The following is a 26,438-nucleotide window of genomic DNA, read 5'->3' as shown; positions in this document are numbered from 1 at the left end:
CGTCATTCCGTTTGTCGCCATGGCAACGGGGGAAGCCCTGCAGGAAATCCCGTTCAGAACGAGATTTGCTGATAGGTATTCACGCCAGCGGCGATCGGAAGAGTGGGAGGGAGATTGCGGGGAGGGGGGAATCATGTAGCTAGCAAAAGGCTAGCTACATGAAAAAAAAAATAGGTCAAAAAAGCCCTCCCGCGGCCGTGCGTCGCACAGAACCAAAATGCCAGGGAGGTTAAAGGGAACCTTAGCTCAAAGTCACTCCCAGATCTTCTGGTCCCCCGCCACCAGCTAGTTTCGTTTTTGCCGACCTCCACGTGTATCATTGCACGCATTCACGAGGGTACAGGATGCTATTGCGGGTGTGAACACGTATCTTTGTATGCGTTGCACCTGCAACGCATACAAAGATACGTGATGACGCCCACAATAGCATCCTGTACCCTCGGGAAAGCGTGCAATGATATGTGTTGCGGCCAGCTGACTGAGAGTCGGCAAAAACGACATTAGCTGCCTGCGGAGGACCAGAGGATCCGGGAGTGACTTTGAGGGCACGGGATGGCTGCAGGGGGCTGGTAGAAGCCCCAGGTAAGTTACGTGAGCATAATGGTCAATCGGTTAAACAGGAGGAGAGAAGGATAATGTTGAGGGTAGGTGCAACAAGCTTTGTATATGAAGCCATTTTCTATGTATTTATTACCTTTTCTGTCAGTTCAGGTACTCTTTAAGTTGCAGATCCATGGATAACCATAGGCAAATGTAGCAACAACAACACATTCATACAAAGTCATATTTGAAATGTGTGTTTACTAGTTGCATAAAATGTCCATATGAAAAGAGCACTTAAAAAGAAACATGGTCCCAGGCAGTAGAAATCATTTGAAGACCAAATGATGCTGGTAGTTCAATTTTGAGTTTAGGCCCACTAGTCTTCATGCTTCTCTCTAGCTTGGTTGTTTATGGATGCCATCTCCATTTATTTACCACTGCCAACAACAAAAGAAAAGCAAATTTACTGACACTGCAGTGAGGGTAGGACAGACCATGAATATGTGACTAATGCTTGGAATATAGAGGAATATTAAATTGTATTCAAGCATGAAGGCGGCAGCTGCCAGAGAGTCCTCAGATCTCTTCTGGGGGACAACGTGATAAATGCATTAGAATTCTATTATTGAGCAAGGGCTAATGGAGCTTATTTATCATATTCTTGTTACAAACGGAAAAAAATGAGATAAGGGAACAATACATTTCCTTAGTAAGCCAACATAGTCACAATAATGTCACTGATTACAGTTCCTGCATCATCCTGGTTGTGACTAGTTCTCAAATAAATAAAAGTCATGTGAGAAAGTGGACCAGGACCCGAGTGTTCAGCATCCATGCCCTCCTTTGTGGCATTCTGCCTATTACAAGAGTGACATGCAGACTACTCATGGGGGCCCAGAGGTTGCCTAGCCTTCCATTGTTACATTTACCAGTTCACATTTTAAGATAAGAAATGCTAAATGTAATTTTGCCTTCTTAAAACAGAAGGTATTTGTGATAATTTAGCTTTAAAGGGAACCTTAACTGTGGGCCAAAAAAAAAGTTCACTTACCTGGGGCTTTCCCAAGCCTCCTGCAGCCGTCCTCTGCCCGCGCCGGTCCCTCGGTGCCCTCCGGTCTCCCTCCGCGGCTAATTTTCGCTTTCGGCCGACTGCCAGTCGTCCTCCGGCAAAGCGTCCTCTTCTTCCGCATTCCCCATCGTAAAGAGCTGTAAAGTGCGTCCGCATGATGCGTCTTGCGTCATGCGGACGCGCTTTACGGCTCTTTACGACGGGGAATGCGGAGAAAGAGCACGCTTTGCCGGAGGACGACTGGCAGTCGGCCGAAAGCGAAACTTAGCCACGGAGGGAGACCGGAGGGCACCGAGGGACCGGCGCGGGCACAGGACGGCTGCAGGAAACTTGGGAAAGCCCCAGGTAAGTGAACTTTTTTTTTTTGGCCCACAGTTAAGGTTCCCTTTAAAGAGAAACTCCGACCAAGAATTGAACTTTATCCCAATCAGTAGCTGATACCCACTTTTACATGAAAAATATAATGATTTTCACAAACAGACCATCAGGGGGCGCTGTATGACTGATTTTGTGCTGAAACCCCTCCCACAAGAGGCTCTGGTACCATACGGTACTCTGGGCAAACTGCCACAATGTAACAATGACACACACAGGAAATGGCTGTTTATAGCTGTCTGTTAAAGCCAGAACAGCTACATAATCTGCCCACAGTAACAATGTCACCATGTAATACATGTCAGAATGTGAATCTGGGAGAGGAAAGATTTTACAATGAGCAAACTCTGACTAAATCATGTATACATAATTATTGTAAAAATTAAGCACCTTTTTATATTAAATTATTTTCACTGGAGTTCCTCTTTAACGCAGAACTGTAATGTGAGGTATACAGAGGCTGCCATATTTATTTCCTTTTAAGCAATACCAGTTACCTGGCTAACCTTCCAGAGCCTCTGCCTCTAATACGGTTAGCCCTAGACCCTGAACAAGCATACAGTAGATCAGGTGTTCCTGACATTGTCAGATCTGACAAGATTAGCTTCATGCTTGTTTCTGGTGTGATTCACACTTCTGCAGTCAAATAGCTCAGCCGGTCTGCCAGGCAACTGGTATTTCTTAAAAAGAAAATCAATATGGCAGCCTCCATATAACTCTCACTACAGTTCTCCTTTAAGTGAGCTACTGTTGTTTCCCATAATGCATCACTGCTCCACATCTAGCTGGAACGTTAGATTAATCAAAAACATCTAGGTTGCAAGATTATGCACAAAGAGAACATTTGCTTCCAAAATGGATGGAATGCAAGAACATTGTGTACTAGACCCTTAGGCCACATACATACATCAGACTATAGTCTTTTGAAAATGAAAGATCACAGACCAATCTTACCACCCTTCATGTAGTATGAGAACCATACTCTACACAGTCTTCTATGGAGCTGAACTCCACATCAGAAAAAAATCTTTGCAAGATGCTGCACACACAGATGCTGTACAGACACAAAAGATCAGTATCTGCAAAAGATCTGTTCCTGCCAAAAATCCGTTCCTGCAAATTGCAATGATAGTCTATGAGATCTGCATATCATCATACACACATGATTTAACTGACATTCATCTGCAGATCAGATCCACCAGGATGGATTTTCAGATCTGCGGATGATTGCTTGATCTGCAGATGAATGTCAGTTAAATCATGTGTGTATGATGATCTGCAGAGCTCATAGACTATCACTGCAATTTGCAGGAATGGATTTTTGGCAGGAACAGATCTTTTGCAGATACTGATCTTTTGTGTCTGTACAGCATCTGTGTGTGCAGCATCTTGCAAAGATTTTTTTCTGATGTGGAGTTCAGCTCCATAGAAAAGACTGTGTAGAGTCTGGCTCTCATACTACATGAAGGGTGGTAAGATTGGTCTGTGATCTTTAATTTTCCAAAGACTATAGTCTGATGTGTGTATGAGCCTTTACACCAGTGATGAGGTTTTCCCGTTATGGTAAGGGACCCTACTCTACCTATACCAGTCAGCACGCAAGCAGACATTCCATGCTCGTAACCTGGCATTCACACTGAGGCACTGTCTGGTTCAACCATCCTAGGGAACACAGGCGTGCACATTAATCAGTCTGAGATTGCCCAGGAGCAACAATCTGTACTGGCACAAGGGGCAGGAGAGCTACAGCCTTCAGCCAGACCACATTATGCAAACATATTGGCTACAGGCTGTAAAATGTATAAACTCGCTATACACCAGCGGTTCCTTGCTTTCAAGGGCATAAAGAGATTTGCATATTTGGGAGTGATGCATCATGGGAAACCACAGTTGCTCACTTTAAGGTGAATTATCACGAATACCTTATGTTTTAAGAATGAAAAATTACATTTAGCTTTGCTTTTCAATAGAGGGCATTTTGGTCGGTTTTAGACCTTTATATGACCCTGGTAGTTCTGGGACACCATGAGCTGCCTGTGTATTCCAAGATAAGAGGTGTAATAATTGGTAGAGTTTTATATTACCTTTTTGCTTGCAAGTCCTGTAGATTTCCCGGAGAGTCTTTATACTGTCCCATACTCTGTTCAGGTGAATGAAAACACAGATAAGCATAATAATCTTACAACATAATGTATTAAAGGGCCCTGAGTAGAGGAATACAGGTAGTCCTCGGTTAACGAACGAGATAGGGACTGCCCGCTCATTCTTAACCTGAATCTGTCCTTAAGTCGGGACAGCCACCTTTGCCCCCGTTTAAAATGCAGAGTTATTGCAGCGGAAGGTAAATAGAGGACATCTCACCTGATCCTCAGCGGTAGAAGGTCCCCTCGTGGTGCCCGGAAGCTGCGCAGCCCATCCTCTCGCTCCGTCCACTGTTCCCCGGCGGCTTCTGGCTTCACATGTAGCGCATAATGACGCAATCAGGAAGAGCTCCCTAGTGGCGGCGCTTCCTAATTGCGTCATTATGCGCCGCATGTGAAGCCAGAAGCCGCCGGGGAACAGTGGACGGAGCGAGAGGACGGGCTGCGCAGCTTTCGGGCACCACGAGGGGACCTTCTACCGCCGAGGATCAGGTGAGATGTCCTCTATTTACCTTCCGCTGCAATAACTCTGCATTTTAAACGGGGCAGAACAGGTAGTCCCCGGCGGGCGTGACGTCATGCGATGGGGCGGAGCTATGGTCGCGGCGTTCGTATCAGCGGGTCGTTCGTAAGTCGGGCGTTCGTAACCCGGGGACTACCTGTAAAATGAAAATCGGTGCTTAGCTGGGGCTTCCTCCAGGCCCCCGTAGCCTGAGAGGTCCCTCTGCGTCCTCCGGGTCCCCTCTGTGGTCTTGCTGGCGGCCCCATTAGTACGGTACTTTGTTGCGATTTTCAGGCCTCTTGCACACTGCAACCGATTCAGATTCTGATTCCGCTTTTTAATCGGTTTTTACTTCTAAATCCGATTCAGATTTGCAGTTTGCTCCCTGCACACTGCAAATCGGAATCTGAATCGGATGTAAAAACTGATTAAAAAGCGGAATCTGAATCTGAATCGCTTGCAGTGTGCAAGAGGCCTTATTGTGCCGATTTTCAGTTTTACTCCTCTGCTCGGAGTCCCTTTTAAACAGGAGCCAGTTTGAGATTTACTACCACCATTCAGGCAGAAGCACGCTGGCTTGTTTCAAAAACTACAGCCAGAAACATAAAAACTTAACCAGCAGCTACAAGATTCATAACTTTTATTGCACAACAAGAATCATTAAAAATCATTTAAAACAACCCCCAAGGGGCCCCAACATCCTGTGGAGAGCGCTCTCCCTATGCCTAGACCGGTCTCATCCATCCAAACAATGCAGTTCCACCCCGCACTATTTCAAAGAACCCTATTAATGTCCTATAAATGCCACATAACACTTGGTTGCAATAAGAGCTAACGCTGTATAAAGCAGCATGTGGACAGCTGCAGTGTCAGAGGTGCAAGCAAGGGTAAGGATACAGTTTGTTGCTGATTACCACTATGTGAGCCATCTACATAAGTGATCATTACCAGCATAGGACCAATAAAGAGCCCCTGTCATTTCCAACTTGCTTCTAAAATGCTGATTGTTGTGCCAATATCAGTTATAATATTCTCAGACATGTCTGCATGGATTTCTGTAGTCTGTAGTTTTTTTTTTGTTTGTTTTATTTAAATGATGAGACACTCTTCCATGACCTGATGTCCCTATACACGATTGCCTATCTCTGAGAAGGGATGGTCAAGGACAGTGGAGTAGTAATAGGGATTGCAGTGGTTGTGATCGCATCGGGGCCCTTGGGCCAGAGGGCCCCACTAGGGTCACTCCATCAGTGGCTGTTTTAACTCTTAATTGGTGCTATGCTAGTAGTGATCGCCTCTGTATGTGCTTTGAATAATGGCAATCACTAACAAACTGTTCTCTTCCCATATTTAAACCATATCGAGACTGCAGCTGTCTTTGGCAGGTTTAATTCACTATAGGAATTGTTATGTATAGAATGTTTGGGAGGGCCCAATGAAAAACTCACCCCGGGGTCCCAAAGCTCCTAAGCTACACCACTGGTCAAGGATATGCCAATAATTTTGAGTTCAACACTAATTTTATGCAAATATATGCAATTTGAAAAGCGGCCAATTAATTGCAGTGGCTGCATTAGCATGTCATGGAGTTAAGAGAAAGAGAGAGGCAGAAAGAAGGGCACTTACCATGAGCCTGATGAAGAGCTTCTCCCAGTTCCTGTAATGTTGGGACTCAGCATCTCTGTGCAGCTGTGGAAACAAAAGGCTCAATTTATATTCTGCTTCTGAAATCTACCTTTTGTCATTGCTGCAGATAACCATAAATAATATTTTTATAGCGTTTTTCTCCCTGGGAACTCAAAGCGCTGTGACCCTGCATTATGCAGTCTCAAAGGCTCGGGAGAAGAGGTGAGTTTTTAGCCTTTTTTTAAAGCTGTCCAGAGAAGGAGCCTCTCATACTGATTGTGGAAATGAGTTCCATAGAGTAGGGGCTGCATAGGAAAAGGCCCGAGCACCAAATATTAAGTGTGTCCTGGGAATAACCAGCTTCATCTTGTTGGCAGAGCGGAGGGTGCGTGGAGGGGCATAAAGTTCCAATAGATCTGCTATGTATTTGGGTCCCATGTGGTTTAGGGCCTTGAATGTCAGCAGGCAGATCTAAAAATGGATTCTCCATTTTACTGGCAACCAGTGAAGAGTTTGCAGTACAGGGGTGATGTGTGAGCTGCGGGGGGCATTGGCTAGGAGTCTGGCGGCAGCGTTCTGTACTAGTTGTAAGGGGCGCAGAACCTTATCTGTAGATCTGATGAACAGGGCGTTGCAGTAGTCTAGGCGGGAGCATACAAATGCATGAACCAGGGCAGGTAGGTCTTCAGCTGGGATAAGGTGTTTGATTTTCACAATATTTCTTAGATGGAAGAAGGAAGACTTGACGACAGCTGATACCTGCTGTCTGAGTTTTAGATTTCCATCCAGGATCACCCCAAGGTTTCGCACAGAGTCTTTATACTGTACGGTATCTCCCCCAATCGCTAGTTTGAGGTGGTGAGCATTTTGAACTTTATCCATCATGTGTGGACCACCTACCACCAACACCTCTGTTTTGTCAGAGTTCAGCCTCAACCAGCTGGTGTTCATCCAATTTTATAAATCCACTAGACACGCATATATGGATGCAGATGGGTCTTGTGTGCCAGGCTTGAAGGACAGATACAGTTGTGTGTCATCTGCATAACAATGGTATCCTAGGCCAAAGTTCTGGATTATCTTGCACAGTGGGAGCATGTAGACTGCAAAGAGTAATGATGATAGTACAGAACCATGTGGAACTCCATAGGCAAGTGGCACTGGATTAGAGTAGTGTGTGCCCAGACATACTTGCTGTGTCCTGCCAGATAGGAAGGTCTGAAACCAGCTAAGAACAGTGTTTTTGTTAGTTCAATAATGCAGAGAAGGTGCAGATTGCAAATCAACTCAGAGCTGCTTTATTCATGCTGCTAGTCTTGTGAGAAGCAAAGAGGTTACAACAACGAAGTACTTCCTGTGATGACATCTAATAAACATTTCCTGTGATAATATCTGGGCTGCCACTAGGTGGCAGCATAACCCCTTAACATCCCCCTTTTCTAACTATATATATAACATACTTTCAAATAAACTTTCAAGCATTCAAATAGTAAGGTTATTTAGTCCACTGTACTTACTAATATGCATATACAGTATGTAAATGCTCAACGGTAGCTAAACATGACTGCTTACAACTATTTAGAGGTCAAGTCTTGTTGGTGGCCGGATTCGCCTGCCGCTGCGTGTGTAGCGTGGTATCTCAGGTGTGCCCCCAGACTGAGAGGCCAATGTGCTGTCAGTTTCAGGCAAACGTTCCGGCTGAACTTCCACTGTTGCCTCCTCTGTGGCCTCCATTGGCATTTCTGGTCTTGGCGTTTCACTGGGCTCTGTTCCTGTAAGCCTAGTAGGACTAGACTCTGCTGGTCTGAGGTCCACCCGGTTGCGCCTGTACAGTGTACCCTCCACCTCAACCAGATAAGAGCGAGGAGCTGTTTGTTGGAGACAAGTTCCTAATCTCCATAGTCTGGTCCTGTCACCTGGAAGAGGCTTCATTCTTATGTTTTGTCCCACATTTAGTGCAGGAAGGTCCCTGGCCGTTTTATCATAGGTATGTTTTGCCACTTGTCTTTTGTACTGCAGCTTTCTGGGTACCTCTACAGCAACACATGGCTCCAGCAGTGCATCAGTCACTGGGAGAGGAGTTTTCAGCCTGCGGGCCATTAGACGTTGTGCAGGGCTAGTGTCCATGCCAGCTGTCGGTGTATTTCTCCAAAGTAAGATTGACTTCCATGGGTCATCCCCTGCACGTTTTGCTCGCCTGCACAGGCTTTTGACAATCTTCACTGCCGATTCTGCTTTGCCATTAGCTTTAGGGTACATTGGAGACGATGTAACATGCTCAAAACCCCATTCCTGAGCGAACCTGGCGAACATAGCACAAGCAAATTGTGGACCATTGTCTGTTACAACTCGGTCAGGTTGGCCATACCTGGCAAGTTGAGCCTTACATCTTTTAATGGTTGTGCCTGCTGACAGGTCTGGCAATAGTTCTATTTCCCAAAAGTCTGAATAGTGGTCAACGATCAGCAGAAAATCCTTGCCAGCGTAGTTGAATATGTCCATGCTCAAAATTTGCCATGGCCGTGTAGGGAGGGGATGTGACATCATAGTCTCTTTTTGTTGTTCGTGTGCGTATTCGTTGCATACAGTGCACTGCCCTACATAGACTTTAATCTCCCCATGCATATTCGGCCAAAACAGCGTTTCTCGAGCCTGTCTGAAGCATGCCTCACCACCAATGTGGCTCCAATGAATGCGTCGTAGCATCTCTGCACGTAGTTGCTTTGGGATGATAATACGTTGCCCCTTGAAGAACACTCCATCCTGTAGGCTTATTTCATCCCGGTAGGCCCAATACTCTCTGATAGCAACTGGTGTCTCTGCCCTTGTGTCAGGCCATCCATTGAGCACAACTGATTTAAGGATCTTGAGGTTTTCATCTTGCTCGGTGGACTCTCTGATCTGTGACAGACGCTGATGCGTGACATTTAAATAGTCAGCCTGGTTTATGCACTCTATGTCAAGTTCTTCACTGTGCAAGCTGCAGACTGAATGCTGAACATGAGGTGCGTCTGCTGGATGCAAGCGTGGTGTGGCTCTGCTCAGAGTGTCACTCACATACATATATGGGCCTGGTTTGTAGGTTACCGCTAGAGCATAATTTTGAAGCGAGAGTAACATGCTTTGAAGTCGTTTTGGAGCACTAAGCAAAGGTTTGTTGAATATTGCGACTAGTGGTTTGTGATCGGTTTCAACAGTGATCTTTTCCCGACCGTACAAGTAGCTATGGAAACGGTGGCAAGCAAACACAATGCTTAGGCATTCTTTCTCGATCTGAGCATAATTCTGCTCAGTTGGGGTGAGAGCCCTGGAAGCAAATGCTACAGGTTGTCCATCCTGCAATAGGCAGCAGCCGAGGCCATTCTGACTGGAGTCACTTTGAACTGTAATTGGCTTGCTAATGTCATAGTAAAGGAAGGAAGGTCCGCACCAATGTCTCCAAAATCGTTATATCGGTATATTTATTGAGGACGTATCCAGACATACAGAAAACACTTGACTAACATGTTTCGGACGCCAAGTCCTTAATCATAGTCGATATAACGATTTTGGAGACATTGGTGCGGACCTTCCTTCCTTTACCTCTTGACTACCTGGGCCTGGCTGCCTGTGTTCCTGCACTGTCTGCCACGGTGCAGTAGAGCGGTATCCCTTGCTTGTTTCCCTAATGTCATAGTATCTTAGTACTGGCACTGTGGAGACTAGTCGCTTGATTTCATCAACTGCTTCCTGGTGCTTTGGCAGCCAGTGCCATAGTGTCTTTATCCACAAGCCTGCGCAAAGGCTCACAAACCTCCGAGAGACGGGGCATGAATTTTGACAGGTAGGTGACAAATCCGATAAACCTTTGTACTCCCTTGGAATCGGTTGGAGCAGGCATGTCTTTTATTGCCCTTACCTTCTCAGGATCTGGCTTCAACCCCCCTGCTGATAGAATGTGACCGTGAAAGCGAACTTCATTTAGTTTAAACTGTAGCTTCTTGATGCTCAGTCTAAGCTTCACTTCTCTGCAGCGGTTCATAAGAGCAATCATGTTAGCATCATGGTCACGAGTGGCCTCCTCTAGTGAGTCTCCACAAACCACTATTAGTATATCATCTGCAATTGGCTCCACACCTTGCAGGCCGGCTAGTAGTTCATGCTGTTTTCTTTGATACACTTCTGGGGCTACCGACACACCAAAGGGTAGTTTGAGCCAGCGCATTCGGCCCCAAGGTGTCCAGAAGGTGGTCAGAAAGCTGCTCTCTGTGTCCAATTTGATTTGTAGAAATGCATCTCGGGCATCCACCAAGGAGAAAATGCGGGCTTTGGGCAGTTTATAAAGGACATCCTCAAGTGTCGGCATTATATAGTGGGACCTTTTTAGTGCTTTATTCAATGCCCTTGGATCAATGCAAATTCTAATTTTGTCAGCTTTTTTTGACTATAACCATGTTACTTATCCAGTCTGTGGGTTCAGTCACTGAGGCTAGGTTCCCATCCTGTATGTGTTTGTCCAGCTGGGCTTTGACGGCTTCCCTAAGTGCAACTGGAACATTGCGTGGAGAGCATTGTACTGGTGTGACAGTTCGATCTAGGTCAAAGTGCACTTCCCCAGGTAGAGACTCTATTGGACTATTGAACACATCCTGGTATGTGCTGGTAAGCTGTTTTTCTGTTAGCACCCCTGTGGTATGGCTTTCCATATTGTGGAGTTCATCTGGAATAGTAATGTGCATCAGACCCAAACGTTCACACGTTGAACCTGATAGGAGTGGGTTCTGGTCTGCTTTGACTATTTCAAATTCCAGTTTGTGGCAGAGACCTTTTATGAAGCATTCAGTCTGAAAAAGGCCCAATGACTTCATCACCTCACCTGAATACAGCTTCAGTCTTGTCTGGCTAGGCTTCAGTCTTACCTTGGGAGCTATCTTGCGTTTATCCTGCAGGCTCATAACGTTACATGTTGCTCCTGAGTCAAGCTGGCAACGCTGTCGGGTGCCGTGGAGCTGTAGGTTGACAAACCACTTTTTCCCTCGGGAGTTGGGTGACCCCATAGCACTAGCAGTGTATATCTGGCCATTATCTTCATCATCTGCCTCCTGTTCAAGCTCAGCTTGATCATCTACTGTATGCAGCTGACGCTGGTCTCGTTTTGCTTTTAGGCACACTGTTGCAAAGTGGTTGGGGGTTCCGCAAAGTCGGCAATTCTTGCCAAAAGCTGGGCATTGGGATCTCCCCCGGTTGTGTGTGCTGCCACAATACTTGCACTTTTCAGGGATTCTGGGGTAGTTAGAATATCGTGCTGTGCTTGGCGTTGTGTTGCTTTGAGGCACTGGCTTTTGGGAAACTGTCGCATTAATACTGTCATCCACTCTGGCCTGCGTCAGCACTTTTATTCGCAAGTCTGTTTGCTCTGCAGCTCGGCAAATATCAATGGCAGACGCCAGAGTAAGTGTCCTTTCTTTTAACAAGCGACGGCGTGCATTTTCATCAGCAATACCTAACACCAGCATGTCTCTGATCAAGTCATCTTTTAGCTGTCCATAATCACATGTGGCTGCTTTCTCCCTTAATCTACTTACAAAACAGTCAATTGTCTCACCTTCTTCCTGCTTGAGGGATCCAAAAACAAAGCGCTCAAAGATGACATTTTTTGTTGGCTTAAAATGCCCCTCCAGGGCATCCAAGATAGCAGTAGCACTCTTTTGCTGTTCCTCATTCAAATTCAGATTAAAGCGATAGATGTGTCTGCACTCACTTCCCATTACACGCCTCAAAGTGGCTGCCTGTACCTCTGCCGGTTTCTCATGCAGTCCGGAAGCTAACATAAAGTCCTGAAATTCAGCTTTAAAAGTCTCCCAGTTGTTAGCCAGGTCACCAGACATCTTCATCTCAGATGGTGGAGGTATTGTGTTTGCATACATGGTTGCTTGAATACTGAGTTCTATTCTGTATGCTGAAGGTTTCTTTTCCAGCTGGATGATTGGATGGTGTGTGTGTGTTTCAGGCTTCTGACACCATGTTTCTGTTAGTTCAATAATTCAGAGAAGGTGCAGATTGCAAATCAACTCAGAGCTGCTTTATTCATGCTGCTAGTCTTGTGAGAAGCAACGAGGTTACAACAACGAAGTACTTCCTGTGATGACATCTAATAAACATTTCCTGTGATAATATCTGGGCTGCCACTAGGTGGCAGCATAACCCCTTAACAAACAGTACCCCTTAGGCCACAGTAATTCTTCAGTCGCTGGATTAGTGTTTCATGATCCACAGTATCAAATGCTGCAGACAAGTCATAATGTGATAATGAAGACCTTCCTGACTTACTCTGAAATATGTTGATATTATGCTGATCCTCTGCCTTTAATATTCTCTGATTAACTGGCTAAGAACAATCTAGTGTTATTTTATGGGGAGTTAGGACCAACATTAGCTATGCAAAAGCAACCTTGTTCTCAGCCCTATCCAACTAATTCTCGACAGGGAGTCACCACCAGAACCACCCAGATCCACTATAGGTGATTAGCCAATACCAATTAAGAGACTTGGGACTCCGCTAGGAATGAGCATTCCAATTTGGATTGTGTTCCGAATGATTTGGAACAGAATTTGAATGTTAAAGGGGCACTATGGCGAGAAATAGTAAAATTTTAAATATGTGCAAACATAATAGAAGTAAGTTTTTTCCAGAGTAAAGTGAGCCATAAATTACTTTTCTCCTATGTTGATGCCACTTACAGTAGGTAGTAGAAATCTGACAGAAGTGACTGGTTTTGGACTACTCCAGCTCTTCATAGGGGATTCTCAGCAAGGCTTTTATTCTTTATAAAGACATTCCCTAAAAAGGATTTAAACAATGATGCTGGCCAGCTTCCCTGCTCACTACACAGTTTTTTGGCAGTTGGACAGAGCAACTGCCATTACGTGCTTTTGAAAATAAATACATCCCTGTGAATCCCCTATGAAGAGATGAACTAGTCCAAAACCTGTCGCTTCTGTCAGATTTCTATTACCTACTGTAAGTGACAGCAACATAGGAGAAAAGTAATTTATGGCTCATTTTACTCTGGAAAAAAATGTACTTCTTATTTGTATAGGTTTGCAAATATTTAAAATTTTAAAATTTTTCACCATAGTGCACCTTTAACTAAAGGAACAGTTAACTCGCCCTTGTTGACCTCTCTGTGCGCTGCCCTCAACGTTGCATTCGAGCTCTCATATACTTCCTACAGCCAGAAGGAGGAAGTAATTGGAGATCTGGAACGCAATGTGGAGCGCAGCGCACAGAGGTGGCGACAAGGGTAAGTTAACCGCCCCTGCCACAGTCCACTTTAGTTAACATTCAAGTTCTGTTCTGAATCAGAATGCTTAACCCTCCTGGCGGTATGAAACATTCCGCCAGGAGGCAGCACAGCAGTTTTTTTTTGTTTTGTTTTTTTTAAATCATGTAGCGAGCCCTTCGGCGATCTCGGATCAGGAAATCCCGTTCAAAGAACGGGATTTCCTGGAGGGCTTCCCCTGTCGCCATGGCGACGGGGCGGGATGACGTCACCGACGTCAGCTAAGTCGTGACGTCATTGGGAGTCCCGATCCACCCCTCGGCGCTGCCTGGCACTGATTGGCCAGGCAGCGCACGGGGTCTGGGGGGGGGGGGCGCGCGCCGCAACGGATATCGGCGATCGGGAGCGGGGCGGCGGCGATCGGTGTGCTGCCGCAGCTAGCAAAGTGCTAGCTGCGTCCAGCAAAAAAAAAAAATTATGTAAATCGGCCCAGCAGGGCCTGAGCGGCACCCTCCGGCGGCTTACCCCGTGTCACACACGGGGTTACCGCCAAGGAGGTTAACCCTAAACTCTACCTGGATTTATTGGGGAAAAAATACCTTCTTTGTGTCATAGGATTAATCTGCATGTTTTGGTTACATCTGAACTTTCTCAAGTGCTTCCAACAATTATCACATACACTATATCACCCCAGGCCAGTTTTAAGGGGCAGGCGGAGCGGATCACCATCTGGGGTTGCTGTGGCGGAGGGGAGAGCACGAGCGTATTGTAGAGTGCAAAGCGGAGGAGTGAAGTTAACTCACCACTCCAGGATCCACATGCCGCTCTATCGCCTTTCTCAGGCAGCTACACCTGTGAATATGTGACGCTTATGTGATCACATTCAGGGCTGTTTCCAATGAGATGGGGCGCCTAGGAGGAAGAAGATGGGCCACCTGTGTATACCAGATAGGGGAGTTACTTCCACCCCCTTTGGCCACATATATTTGGGGATTCTCTGGCTACCTGTACTGGGGGGGCTGTCTTGCTACCTATACCAAGGAGCTCTCTGGCTACCTATACTTGGGGGGGGCACTCTGGCTAACAATTCTTGTGGGTGGGGGGCTATTTGGCCACCTATACTAGGGGGGGGGGACTGTCTGGCAACCTATACCGTAAGGGGGGGCTCTCTGGCTACCTATACTGTAGGGGTTCTCTGGCTACTTATATTTGGTGGGCTTTCTGGCTACCTATACTGGAGGGGTTCTCTGGCTACTTATATTTGGAGGGCTCTTTGGCTACCTATATTGGAGGGGTTCTCTAGCTACTTATATTTGAGAGGCTCTTTGGCTACCTATACTGGAGGGGCTCTTTGGCTACCTATACTGGAGGGGCTCTCTGGCTACCTATACTGGAGGGGTTCTCTGGCTACTTATCTTGGGGGGCTCTTTGGCTACCTATACTGGAGGGGCTCCCTGGCTACCTATACTGGAGGGGTTCTCTGGCTACTTATATTTGAGCGGCTCTTTGGCTCAGGGCCGGGCCGAGGCATAGGCTGGAGAGGCTCCAGCCTCAGGGCGCAGAGTAGGAGGGGGCGCACAATTCATTCAGCTGTCATTCCTAATTGTGTATGAAGCAGAAAGAAATAAGAAAAGGGGATACATAGCAGTGACTGCAAGGCAGATAACTAGATATTAAGGTGTTGGGGAGGTTGTGGGCCCTGTGGCCCTCTTAGTCTAATAGCAATCAGTGTGTGAAGACTGGGGTGGAAGGGATGGAGGGGCGCACTTTGGTGTCTCAGCCTTGGGTGCTGGAAGACCTTGTCCCGGCTCTGCTTTGGCTACCTATACTGGAGGGGCTCTCTGGCTACCTGTACAGGGGGGCTACCTCGCTACCTTTACTGAGGGGTGCTTTCTGGCTACAGATACTGTGTGACTCTCTAGCTACCTATAGTGGGAGGCTGGCAAAATCAATTAACGCTTTGCACACTCACATGCAAATGCTTTAAAGAGGCACTTAAGTCGAGTAAAAAAAATGAGTTTTACTCACCTGGGGATTCCCTCAGCCCCCTGCAGCCGATCGGTGCCCTCGCCGTGTCTCTGCGATGCTCCAGTCCCCGGCGGCGACCACTTCCGGTTTCGCCGTCACGACCCGACAGGCATGGGAACACGAGTGATTCTTCGCGTTCCCAGCCAAAATATCTCCCCCTATGCTGCTATTGCGGCCACGATATTTTGGCTGGGAACGCGAAGAATCACTCGCGTTCCCATGCCTGTCGGGTCCTGATGGCAAAACCGGAAGTGGTTGCCGCCGGGGACTAGAGCATCGCAGAGACACGGCGAGGGCACCGATCGTCTGCAGGGGGCTGAGGGAAGCCCCAGGTGAGTAAAACTCATTTTTTTTACTCGACTTAAGGTTCACTTTAATGCAAATAAAACACCAAATGACCACTGCTATCCCTACAGCTAAGTTAAGAGTCCAGGTCTTTGTTACAAAAGAATGTATTTTCTTGCGTAGTCATATATGCAGCATAGAGGTTCCCCAGAGTTTATATGTGTCCTAACTGTAGCCCTATAAAATGCATAGTCAGAGTATGCAAGCATACAGTGCATCAGCCTATCATAAAGATTAGGAGAACAGATAAGAAGCTGGCAGGGAAATAAAGGGAAGAGGAGGAATAGATTATAGATAAAAAAGAACCCCCAGCAAGCAATTCTTTGGCACGACTACTAAAGGGCCAGTGTTTCCTGAAGTATCTGATAACTCCAAATAATAACAGCAGAAAAAGTTTTGAACGTTTTGAATGCAGGATTAGCATATTTATCACTTAATACACTCAGACCAGTTGCTGTTGAAATTTGATTTTTATGGTGACAATACCTTTTTAAAGGCATTCAAGCAGTTCTTTTATATTCTGCAGTTTGTCTTGGTTTCTAATAGCTTTAGGAGCTCCCCCCCCCCTTTAGGAGCTCCCCCCCCCCCCCTTTTTCCTCTGCCTTTATTTATCCATGGGAAAGTGTGAATGTAATCAAGTGTGACATCTCTAAACTGTTTAGGCTGCTTTCCCACCAAGACGTTGCGTTTTAGGGGACGTTACGGTCGCATAACATGCTCCTAACGCAACGTATGGTGGTGTTGAAGTTGGACGTCAGATTGAGCTGCGTTATGCAGCTCTCAAAGCAGCAGGTTAGTGATAGGAAGTCCGGATCTTTTTAAGGATTCGGATCATTTGAATCGGATCATTGAAAAGATCCGGATCTTTGAACCGAATCATTTGAATCATTTTACTAGGGAAGCAGACTGGGGGTGAAGTGACTAGCAGGACAGGACTTTCCCTGCACTGTACATTCTGTATGTCCCTGTTTCTTCCAGACATACATCCACTGTGAACCGCATCTTTCATTGTGATGATCCGGATGATTCGACTCACAAAAAAGATCCGGATCAAATGAACTATTCATTCATGATCCGGACAACACTACAGTCCTACCATGAGTCTCTGCAGTTCAGTGAATATTAATTAGCCATGTGGCTGGCTGCTGAGGAGGAGGGGAGACCTCCTGCTCCAACATTACTGAGCATGTGCAAGCAGTCTAACGCTGCTTAGCCCAGTATAACGTACAGCATGCTGCACTTTCCCAGAACGTTCAGCATTACAATGTAACGCAACGTGTGCACTGTGAACAGCACAATTGATTTTACAGTGCTGTGAGTTAGGCTGCGTTACTGGCTGCTGTAACGTGGGATTTTAACGTCCCACTGTGAAACCAGCCTTAAAGTACATTGAAGAATCCCCCCATCCCCCACGCTGATGAAAGCTTTTGTTTTCTCATTGTTACACTACTGCACACCACCATACATCCCGAACATTATGCCAATACTCAAAAAAAAGTGTCTCCCTATATCACCTACCTAAATCTATCCACATAAGGACCACCAGATTTGTATGTCCATACTAAAGGCAAAATAAGGGCAGGAGACAGGAAGAACAGGAGATAGAGGAGGCAAATCTCTTTGTATCTACATATGACCATCAGACTGGCTGGGTAAGCAGGACTCTATTGATGGTTGGGGGCCCATGGAGTCACACGCACTTATTCAGAGGAGGAAGCTGCCCTTGCACTCCCTACTACCTACAGAAAGCAGAGACGGAGTAATAAGCATTGCTTGTTAGTGCTGAACTGGTCATACAGGCTTTGTTTCCTTCAATGTCCTACCTGAGTTTCTAAATGTTGTACCCGCTGGAGGGCCAAAGAGAGAAGCCGCTGGAGCCTGAGGAGGAAGCACAGAAAATGGAACTAGTTGCTACACAATGGTAGGTAAAGATAGTCAATGAGATGCTAATAATTCTGGCTTACATGCAAATGTATTGCAAATTATATGCAACTTGGAATTGGGCCAATCAAATGTTCTTCCAGAACTGACAATGTCCTGGAAAAGGTTTAAAGAACAACTGTGGTGGGAAGGATATGGAGGCTGCCATATTTATTTACTTTTAAACAATACCAGTTGCCTGGCTATCCTGCTGATCCTCTGCCTCTAATATTTTTAGCCATAGACCCCGAACAACCATGCAGCATATCAGGTGTTTCTGACATTCTTGTCAGATCTGACAGATTAGCTGTATGCTTGTTTCTGGTGTGATTCAGACACTACTGCAGCCAGATAGGCCAGCAGGGCTGCCAGGCAACTGGTATTGTTTAAAAGCCTCCTTATCCCTCTCATTACTGTTGTCCTTTAAATGTGGGACTCCACACTGAGGTGGGTATGGGAAGGGTTAAATGCTTTATTACACATTGAGGAAGTAGGATCTATAGTTGCAGTACTGGCCACAAAGAGGGAAGTGGAAGGAAAATGGTGGGGTTTGATTATCTGTTCTGCTCTAGGAAAGAACTCCCATTCTCACAATAAGAATCTACTAGATGCAGCCTGCTGGAAACCACATTGGTGCTTTAAAAATATTTATTTAAAAAAAGTACAGATTTGCAATGTACAAACTCTTGCGTATTGCTATTTAATGCAAATTTAATATAATATTCATTTAAGAAAATGGAGGCTGTACTATGGCTTTAACACATAATAACATATTTAGCGTGAGAGCGGGTATCGAAGTTTACCCAGGGAGTCACCAGGATATGGTAAGGGAGACCTCATCAGGAAATGTGTGAGCAACTCTGCTCTATATGATTCTTATTCATCCTCCCTGCATGGCCTTTTATTTTCCATATTCCCAAGCTCTGCAGTCAGCATCATTACCTTTCATGTTCTCCTTGTAGCTGCTCAAGGATCATTCGCTTCTGCTCCCAGTCAGGCCCAAACACACGGACCAGGCGGACAAGTTCTGTGCTGGGGACGTACAGATCTGTCAAGCTTAAGGAGGAAATGGATTGTTACAGCCAAATTGTAGTACAATGTGATTGGGGTTGAGCTAATCGGAGTGCTCAAAACAGTAAGCACCAACTATCAGCAAAAAGATATCGTAATGACAGCTAAGCCAATGACACAGGACTACACTGACAATTTTCCTGCTGATTTGGGGCTAATGTCACAAGTCTTCCCACTCCAGGATATCCCCTGCTACAGTGTTGTAGATGCATTAAGCTGCTGCTGTGATTTTGCCATCTTTGCTTCAGTGGATAGTGATGCGGCCCCATTGTCCCTTCAGGTTATCAGTCCCATGGCCTGGTCATATGCTCACTCCAACCTGAATAAGGTTAGTGCTTTTTCGGCCGGTTGCTCAAGCAGTGCTGGATACTAGGGACTTTGCTGTATAACCAGTATATAACATTCATCTGGTTCTCTGACAGCAAGTGTTGTACTGCATACAATCTAGTACATTATTGTCCAGCTTTGTGGATGTGGAGGGCCAAGCTCCCAATAGTCTTTACTGGAGGGGGTGGGGCAGCAACCTTTGTAGGGAAGAGCCAAGTGGAATGAGGTCAGTCGGGCAGAAGTAGTGAGAGGAGGGGGTATGACACGACAAACAGACGGGCCATAGCAAGAGCTCTCAAGGTCCAAATATGGCCTGCGGGCTGCCATTTAGACAGCACTGATCTAGTACATGTGAGGGATGCAGGCTTCATATGATGGCCCCATACAGTTGTTTATTTTTAGCTTACTGCAAGCACTGCAATATTCTTTTACTACTGTTCTACTTTATATAACTCCAATTTACATATCCTACAAGACCTTACCTAATTGTATGGTTTGATAAAGTTTTGGTGTATTTTACTGCTTTTAACCAATTTTATTCTTAATATTGGAAACACATTCACTACAGATCCATGAACTGTTGGCCTCGTGAAATAATTGGACTTACTATAGACTCCTTACCAGCTCATAACACCACCCACCTTTATAGCCCTACATCTCTGACAGTTTGCTGCAATGACATAATCACTGTAATAGGAGACAGGATCCTCATACTGTGAGTATGCTGGCAAATGTGAATGATCACTCCCATCTCAGTAACAGCTGAAAGCCAGGGAAAGCAGCCTTCCTGGTAGCTCAGACCTATGAGCCCTATGGAGAGGTTCAAAGATTAGGACTAATGGCTGCAGAGAAGAAGCTGGAAGCTGTTCTGACACACTAGTGAAATATGAGTTGTGACATTTTCTGGATAATGACCGGTCAATAATACCACTTACCTTCTAAACAGCCTTGATGTGGACAGGGACAGCTGGGCCTGCACACCACTGGGCACATTGTGCCGGACCAACTCATCTTTTACATCCAGAACCTTCCAATGACAAAATCACATGGTAGTAGCCATTTTAATTCCATCTTATAAAATGCCAGTAGCTTGGTTATCATGTTTGTGCTTTGGCTTCAGTAGTGTGTGAGTCACAAGGCTGCAGTTAATTAAGTCAGACTGGGCCTGGAACATCTGATTTGTATCCTTGTTTTGGATCAGTGACTGAGAAAGCTTTAGAGACACACAGGGTTAGTTTGTCAAAGAAGTATTAGCTGAAGTGGTTTTTAAATTGTCAAATTAAATGAGCCCTGAAGAGCCCTTGTAAACTGCTTTAGTTTAATCCCCATGTATAGCCGTGTTTTGCCAGGACCCGACAGTAAAAATCTACATGTTGCTGTGGGTGCTGCATGTGATAGCAATAGCACAAACCCGTTCACTACATAGGGCTCTATTCTCAAAGACTTCCCCGCATGCGGTAAAGTACATGCGGGAAGTTTGCGACCAAAATACCGTCAAGTTGAAATTCTCAAAATGTTCCGCATGTTTTTTCCGCATGCGGAAAAAGTGCGGGATAAAAGTCGGTATTTTCCGCCATAAAAAATCAATTCTCAAAAATGTTCAGGCGCATCATTTTGTCGTTATTTACCGATTTTTTATCACCTACAAATAGTAGGTGATATATTCCGCATCCCATTGACTTTAATGAAGTGTGGAGGCTTAAAGGCTGTGCTTGGTGGACTTTTTTTTTTAAACACTTTTTCATGCGACCTTTTTACCGCATGAATAATCGCTGTTTCCGCATCTTTTTTCCCGCATGCGGAAAACATGCGGAAAATATTAGTGAATGTGGAAAAAATGCGGAGTAAAATTTTGCGGTGTTTTTGCCTGTTAGTGAATAGAGCCCATGATGATCATGCATTCAGATGCTTTGACTCTGGTCTGACTCCACTGGCTGCATGCTTTTTGCAGAGGCTGCCTTCGGTGGGGATGGAGGATTGGGCAAGTGGGGCAATCGCCCCAGGCCTCGCACCTGAAGAGGGCCCCGCACCCTCTGCAGGGCCTTGGATTTCTCAGTGACAGTATCTTGTCATGGAGCAGCAAGCAGGGGGAGACTGGCCAATAGTAGCAGCACTAGGTTCCCCTTAGCCAATGCTGGTGCTGCTTTGGCCATCCAATCATATAGGAGGGTGGGACAGTATTTTGAAGAAGTGCTGCTCAGCCTCCAGGCATTGCTACAGCTTCCCAGCTGACTCTCGTGCTCCCAGAAGGAGACCCCCAGCTGTGCTACCAACAAGGAGGAGATCCAGGAGAGAGACCACCAGCCATGCTGCAGATATGTGCTTCCCAGTCACCGTGTTTATATTGCCGGGCAATGCGTCTGCGGGGCTGCTATGGCTAACAGGGTGCCTTGCCCTCAGTGAGGACAGAGCAGAGAGGTATGATCAGGGTGGAGGGACTCTGAATGTGGAGGGAGCGCCTGTGTGAAAAGAAAGGCAGATAGATTGCCCCCCCCCCCCCCTTCAAGGTAAAAGACAGGCACAACTACTGTGTAGGGAAAGTGAAAAATCGTGTGCTGGCTTGGGCCACTGGCAGTAGACAAATTACCTCGTTCTTACAGACCCTAGAGGTGTGTGTGTCTCTGTGTATCCACTGTGTGTGTGTGTGTGTGTGTGTGTGTGTGTGTGTGTGTGTGTGTGTGTGTGTGTGTGTGTGTCCACAACATGTGTGTGTGTGTGTGTGTGTGTGTCCACAGCATACCTCTGTGTCTCTAGGCCCCACATATGACACTCACCCCAGGCCCCGCGTAATCTAAGGCCACCTCTGGGAGGGAGGGAGGGAGGGGGGGGGGGAGTCGCGCTATGCAAATGACCCTGTCGGTGCACTCTGCCAGCAGGTCATATGATTGTTGCTTTTTGCGTTGCGGAGGGATGTGGCAGGAACATCACATTGCACAAAACAAATGTAAAAGGGGGCTGAAGGTTCACACTTGTCTGTTTAACACAATGGACCACAACGTATCAACAGACAACTGGTTAAGTTTAGGACCTGACATGTTCTGATGTGCATGTTGTGTCTGATTCAGTGACAGAACGCAAAGTCTGTCCTGAACAGATACTGGACGCAAGTTGGACATGTCATGATTGCATGCTATGTTAAAAATGCATTACTTGTCTGTCACAATGGAGTGGTGAGGACTGATGAGACATTGGATATTCTGTGACTGTCCTCAGCATGACCCCGTTGTAATGTCAATCCAGTCTAACAATGACATGATACCCAGAATTCATTATTGTAACCATCAACAGGAGTGTTTCCCACAGTGACCAATCAGAAAAACAACAGGAAAAATGTGGCCAATGCGGCTGGTTGTCGTTTGCAACTCAAGTGTAGTGTTTTCATTTTTATTTATGAAGCCCCAATTCCTTTTCTCGTACAATCGAGGTATACTCACCTCAGTCACACTGGTCTGTAGGAGGCAAAGTGCTGATAACATTTGTTCACACAGACCTTCGAACACCATCACATCCTGGAAGACAGCAGGAGCCCATTATAATATGCATATTGTGCTGTAAGGTGTGTTCTGTGACAAGTCTCTGGCTGCTTACTTTCTGTTCTGGTACTGTGGGTTGTTTACCACTCTTGTGTGTATGTTCCTCACCTACAAAACAGACCATGTACAATAAATTGTGAGAAAGGAGGACATCACATGGCCAGTCACATTGTAATGTTCATAACTTCGAATGATGATGGTGCAAAAGTGTTATGGGCATTTCCCAGGCTGAGTGTCACAGCAGCACATTGCCATCCAAACCGCCATACATTTCAGCGTAGTTTCTTGCTATTGCAATCACTAGCAATTTGTAGTAGCACTTTGCAAGCGATTCTGGGAGTGATTTCCCTGCTTCTATACATTAAAATGGAAACTCTCCAAAAATGCTGCATGCCCTGTGATTTGCCTACTCGAAATCGCTCTCCTGGAATCTGTCCAATCCATTTACATTGGCAGAGCATTTAGGGAAATCATTAGCAACTTAACACGATCCCTTAACGCTCAAAAAAACGCTCTAGTGAATTCCAGCCCTTACTGCAGAATGCATAGTGTCTCACTGAAGAATAGCATTTTGTTTTTTTATTTGACACACTGGTGGTGCCTTTTTTGTATTTTACCTACTCCTAGTATTACGGGCTTATCTGTTGTAAATTATTTGCATACTTTTTATACGACTTTTGTTTTGTGTATTTTGGCGTACCATATTACCATATTTAAGCTGTCCCATGTATAAGCCGAGGTACTCACTTTCCCCCCAGAAAACAGGAAAAAGTTATTGACTTGTATATAAGCCCTCCCTGGTATAACCCCTTGCCATAGTAGCCAGATGTGCTCCCGGTACAAGTAATTCCATCTCATAGCCAGATGTGCCCCAAGGATGATACAGCCGTGTCTCAAGATGACACTAGAAGGCGTCATAGATATGAGACACAACGTTTGCCACGCAGGAAGATCATTGCATCGCTGACACATTGCTTGCACACTCTGCTACACAAGCCAGGGGACACAGGCACTCTTGAGCAGCGCATTCTGCACACCATGTTGCAGGGGATCTGGGGCACGGACACCGCAGGAAGCCAGAGGGCAAGAGCAGGCTCACTAGTGCAAGATCCTCATGCTCCTCTTCCAGCAACAAAAAACTTTCTCCACCATCCATTCTGCTCCACTGACTCGCATAAGCCAAGGGGGTAACTTTTCAGCACATTTTTTTTGCTGAAAAATTAGGCTTATATGCGAGAATATTCAGTAATTTGTTTCTTTATGACCACAGGCTTTTTCTCCAATTAGCAATAGGTTATCCATAACTCAACTAACCAGTAGTCTCAACCAACCAGCTCAAATCACCAGCAGTACTCACAGTGGTGAAGGCCAACTTATTAGACTGTTTGTGAGATCTGCTGTGCTTAAAGACCAGTTCCCTCAAGGTTAATACACCTTCAATTACTGTATTTTAACATTAAATACAGAGTTCATGGTGTGTATATACAGAGAGGTAATAGTACTGGTTTTTTATTTTTAACATCGAGTCTCGGGGGACCAGAAAGCACTTACCCGGCATCACCCAAACACCTAGACTCTACTATACGTGCGGATATTGCATCCTTATACTGCACGCCATCTTTGCAGCTGAATCCTTGGCACAGTTTTAATTGCCAACTAGGCGTTACACTTCCATCATGACGCTTGGGATTGACTTATTTCTGATGTCATGTTAGTTTTTCTTTTTTATTTCTTTATAGCATCTTAAAGAGAGTCTGAAGCGAGAATAAATCTCGCTTCAGACCTCATAAATAGCAGGGGCATGTGTGCCCCTGCTAAAACGCCGCTATAGCGCGGCTTAACGGGGGTCCCTTCACCCCCAAATCCCCCTCGATACACCGGGGGAGCGCTTCCTGGTTGGGGCAGGGCTAACCGCCGCAGCCCTGCCCCACGCGCGTCTGTCAGCACGTATCTCCGCCTCTCCCCCGCCCCTCTCAGTCTTCCTTCACTGAGAGGGGCGGGGAAGAGGCGGCGATGCGCCGCTGACAGACGCGACTGGAGGCAGGGCTGCAGCCGTTAGCCCTGCCTCCAGGAAGAGACAGCCAGCGACCTTTTCACGACACACTTTTGCGGGGGGTGGGTTGGGGGTGAAGGGACCCCCGTTTAGCCGCGGGATAGCGGCGTTTTAGCAGGGGCACACGTGCCCCTGCTATTTATGAGCTCTGAAGCGAGATTTATTCTCGCTTCAGAGTCTCTTTAAGTATTTTTCTAACACTTGAATATCCCGAATGTTCATTTTTCTTATTTTGCAGGTATTCCCAGTGATTTTGACTTGATAAAGAGACCACTGGTTGTCTTAAAATGTAGAAAAAGGCAGCATCAAAAGCGAGAATCTTAAAAGGATTGATGACTTTTTTTTATCTGACTTTGAAGAGAAACGTGCACATCCAAGCCTCAGAAGCAGCTATTGAAGCATGGCAGTCATCAGGCCGTGCACCAAGTGGCACCCACTGCCAATCCCACATCCCCTTCACTCTGCACACGATAAGTATCATCTTCATTGATATATGTCATTGCACAAGATGAACTTTTTTGACAAGAATCGAATGTAAGTGCATTAGCAATAAAACCACCAAGTGCCAACCTTTTTTCATCGTGTCTCTTTGTTGCAACTTCAGTCCCTGATGACTCTGGGCTCATAAGTGGAGTATGCCCTGTGGTAACAGGAAATTTGGGCACCCAGTAGTACCAGAAGTTTGGCATTGAGAAGAAATTTGGGCACCACGATTGCCCAAAATTCCCCTCAATTGCACCACCTGAAAAATTGTGGGTTTTTTATGCTGAATCGCGGTGGTAAAGGCTAACTGTGGGGGTTGAGGGAAGCCGTGGGGGGTGGGGTGGTTAAGGTTAGGTTTTGATAAGTGAGAATAGGGTTATGTTTAACATTAGTAAAATATCAATATTACTGATATTTTACATCATTTCCACTGTAATAGTAGAATATCGGTAAATGAACCAATATTATACTATCAGCATTTCTGGGCACTCCAATTTCCCCGGTGCCCTTTTTGCATGTGTGCCATCCAGCACCCTCATGTCAGCACTACAGTTCTACAGCACACAGATCTACCAAGCTTTCTGGCTTACAAGAGAGTTACTGAGGCTGTTCTCACCTTCTTGGTTTGGCTCCACCTGTTTAATATCTTCTGTGCATTTTGGAGCTTCTTGGATATCCTTTTGGACTTTTTTGCTTGCACTCTTCATTATCACTCCTGTGCTCTTTGTCACTCCACAGCAGAGTTCAGACAACAAATCTGTAACTTAGAGACAACAGAAGAGACGTTGCTGCCCTCTGCTGTCCATGATCAATAATGTACTTTTGAGTCATGTTTGCTTGTCATTCCCTGAATGTGAAAAATATTTGCTGCTCTTTAAATATTATAGTGTTCTGTGAAAAGAACATCTCACAGGTCAGAGAATATTTTCTAAATAGTAATGAGAAAAAAAAAAAAACTTTCCTGCTATATTTTGAGATTGTGATTGTCACTATGAATTAATTAAGATCACAGTGCTTTAAAGACACACATGAATAGGTTTATCAAATTGGCAAATTTTGATATTTTTACTACACCAGTTCCAGTCAACTTTCTTGAATTCAAATTGAGAAAAATGTTGAATAGCTGGAAAAAAAAACTTAATGTAATCATATTAGTATAT

At 45.6% G+C, this 26,438-nt stretch overlaps 1 protein-coding gene across 2 annotated transcripts; it reads right to left on the bottom strand.

The window, feature by feature from the left end:
- Window positions 1-530: 530 nt before the first annotated feature.
- Window positions 531-26,005, bottom strand: LOC137538085 (uncharacterized). Of its 2 annotated transcripts, none has more exons than XM_068260081.1 (9): window positions 25,895-26,005; window positions 22,798-22,850; window positions 22,644-22,718; window positions 20,145-20,236; window positions 18,754-18,867; window positions 17,715-17,769; window positions 6,257-6,319; window positions 4,072-4,127; window positions 531-980 (listed from the first exon to the last, which is right to left on the bottom strand). In XM_068260081.1, exons 1-9 carry the CDS (start codon window positions 25,983-25,985, stop codon window positions 971-973), a joined length of 609 nt encoding a protein of 202 aa, XP_068116182.1. In that variant the 5' UTR covers window positions 25,986-26,005; the 3' UTR covers window positions 531-970. The 2 variants fall into 2 exon arrangements, with proteins under 2 accessions (XP_068116182.1, XP_068116183.1); XM_068260082.1 differs by having other exon boundaries at window positions 18,754-18,843.
- Between the last annotated feature and the right edge of the window lie 433 nt (window positions 26,006-26,438).

This window comes from Hyperolius riggenbachi, chromosome 11 (genome assembly GCF_040937935.1).
Source record: "Hyperolius riggenbachi isolate aHypRig1 chromosome 11, aHypRig1.pri, whole genome shotgun sequence".
Classification (NCBI taxonomy): domain Eukaryota; kingdom Metazoa; phylum Chordata; class Amphibia; order Anura; family Hyperoliidae; genus Hyperolius; species Hyperolius riggenbachi.
This window is presented reverse-complemented; position numbering and strand designations above follow the sequence as displayed.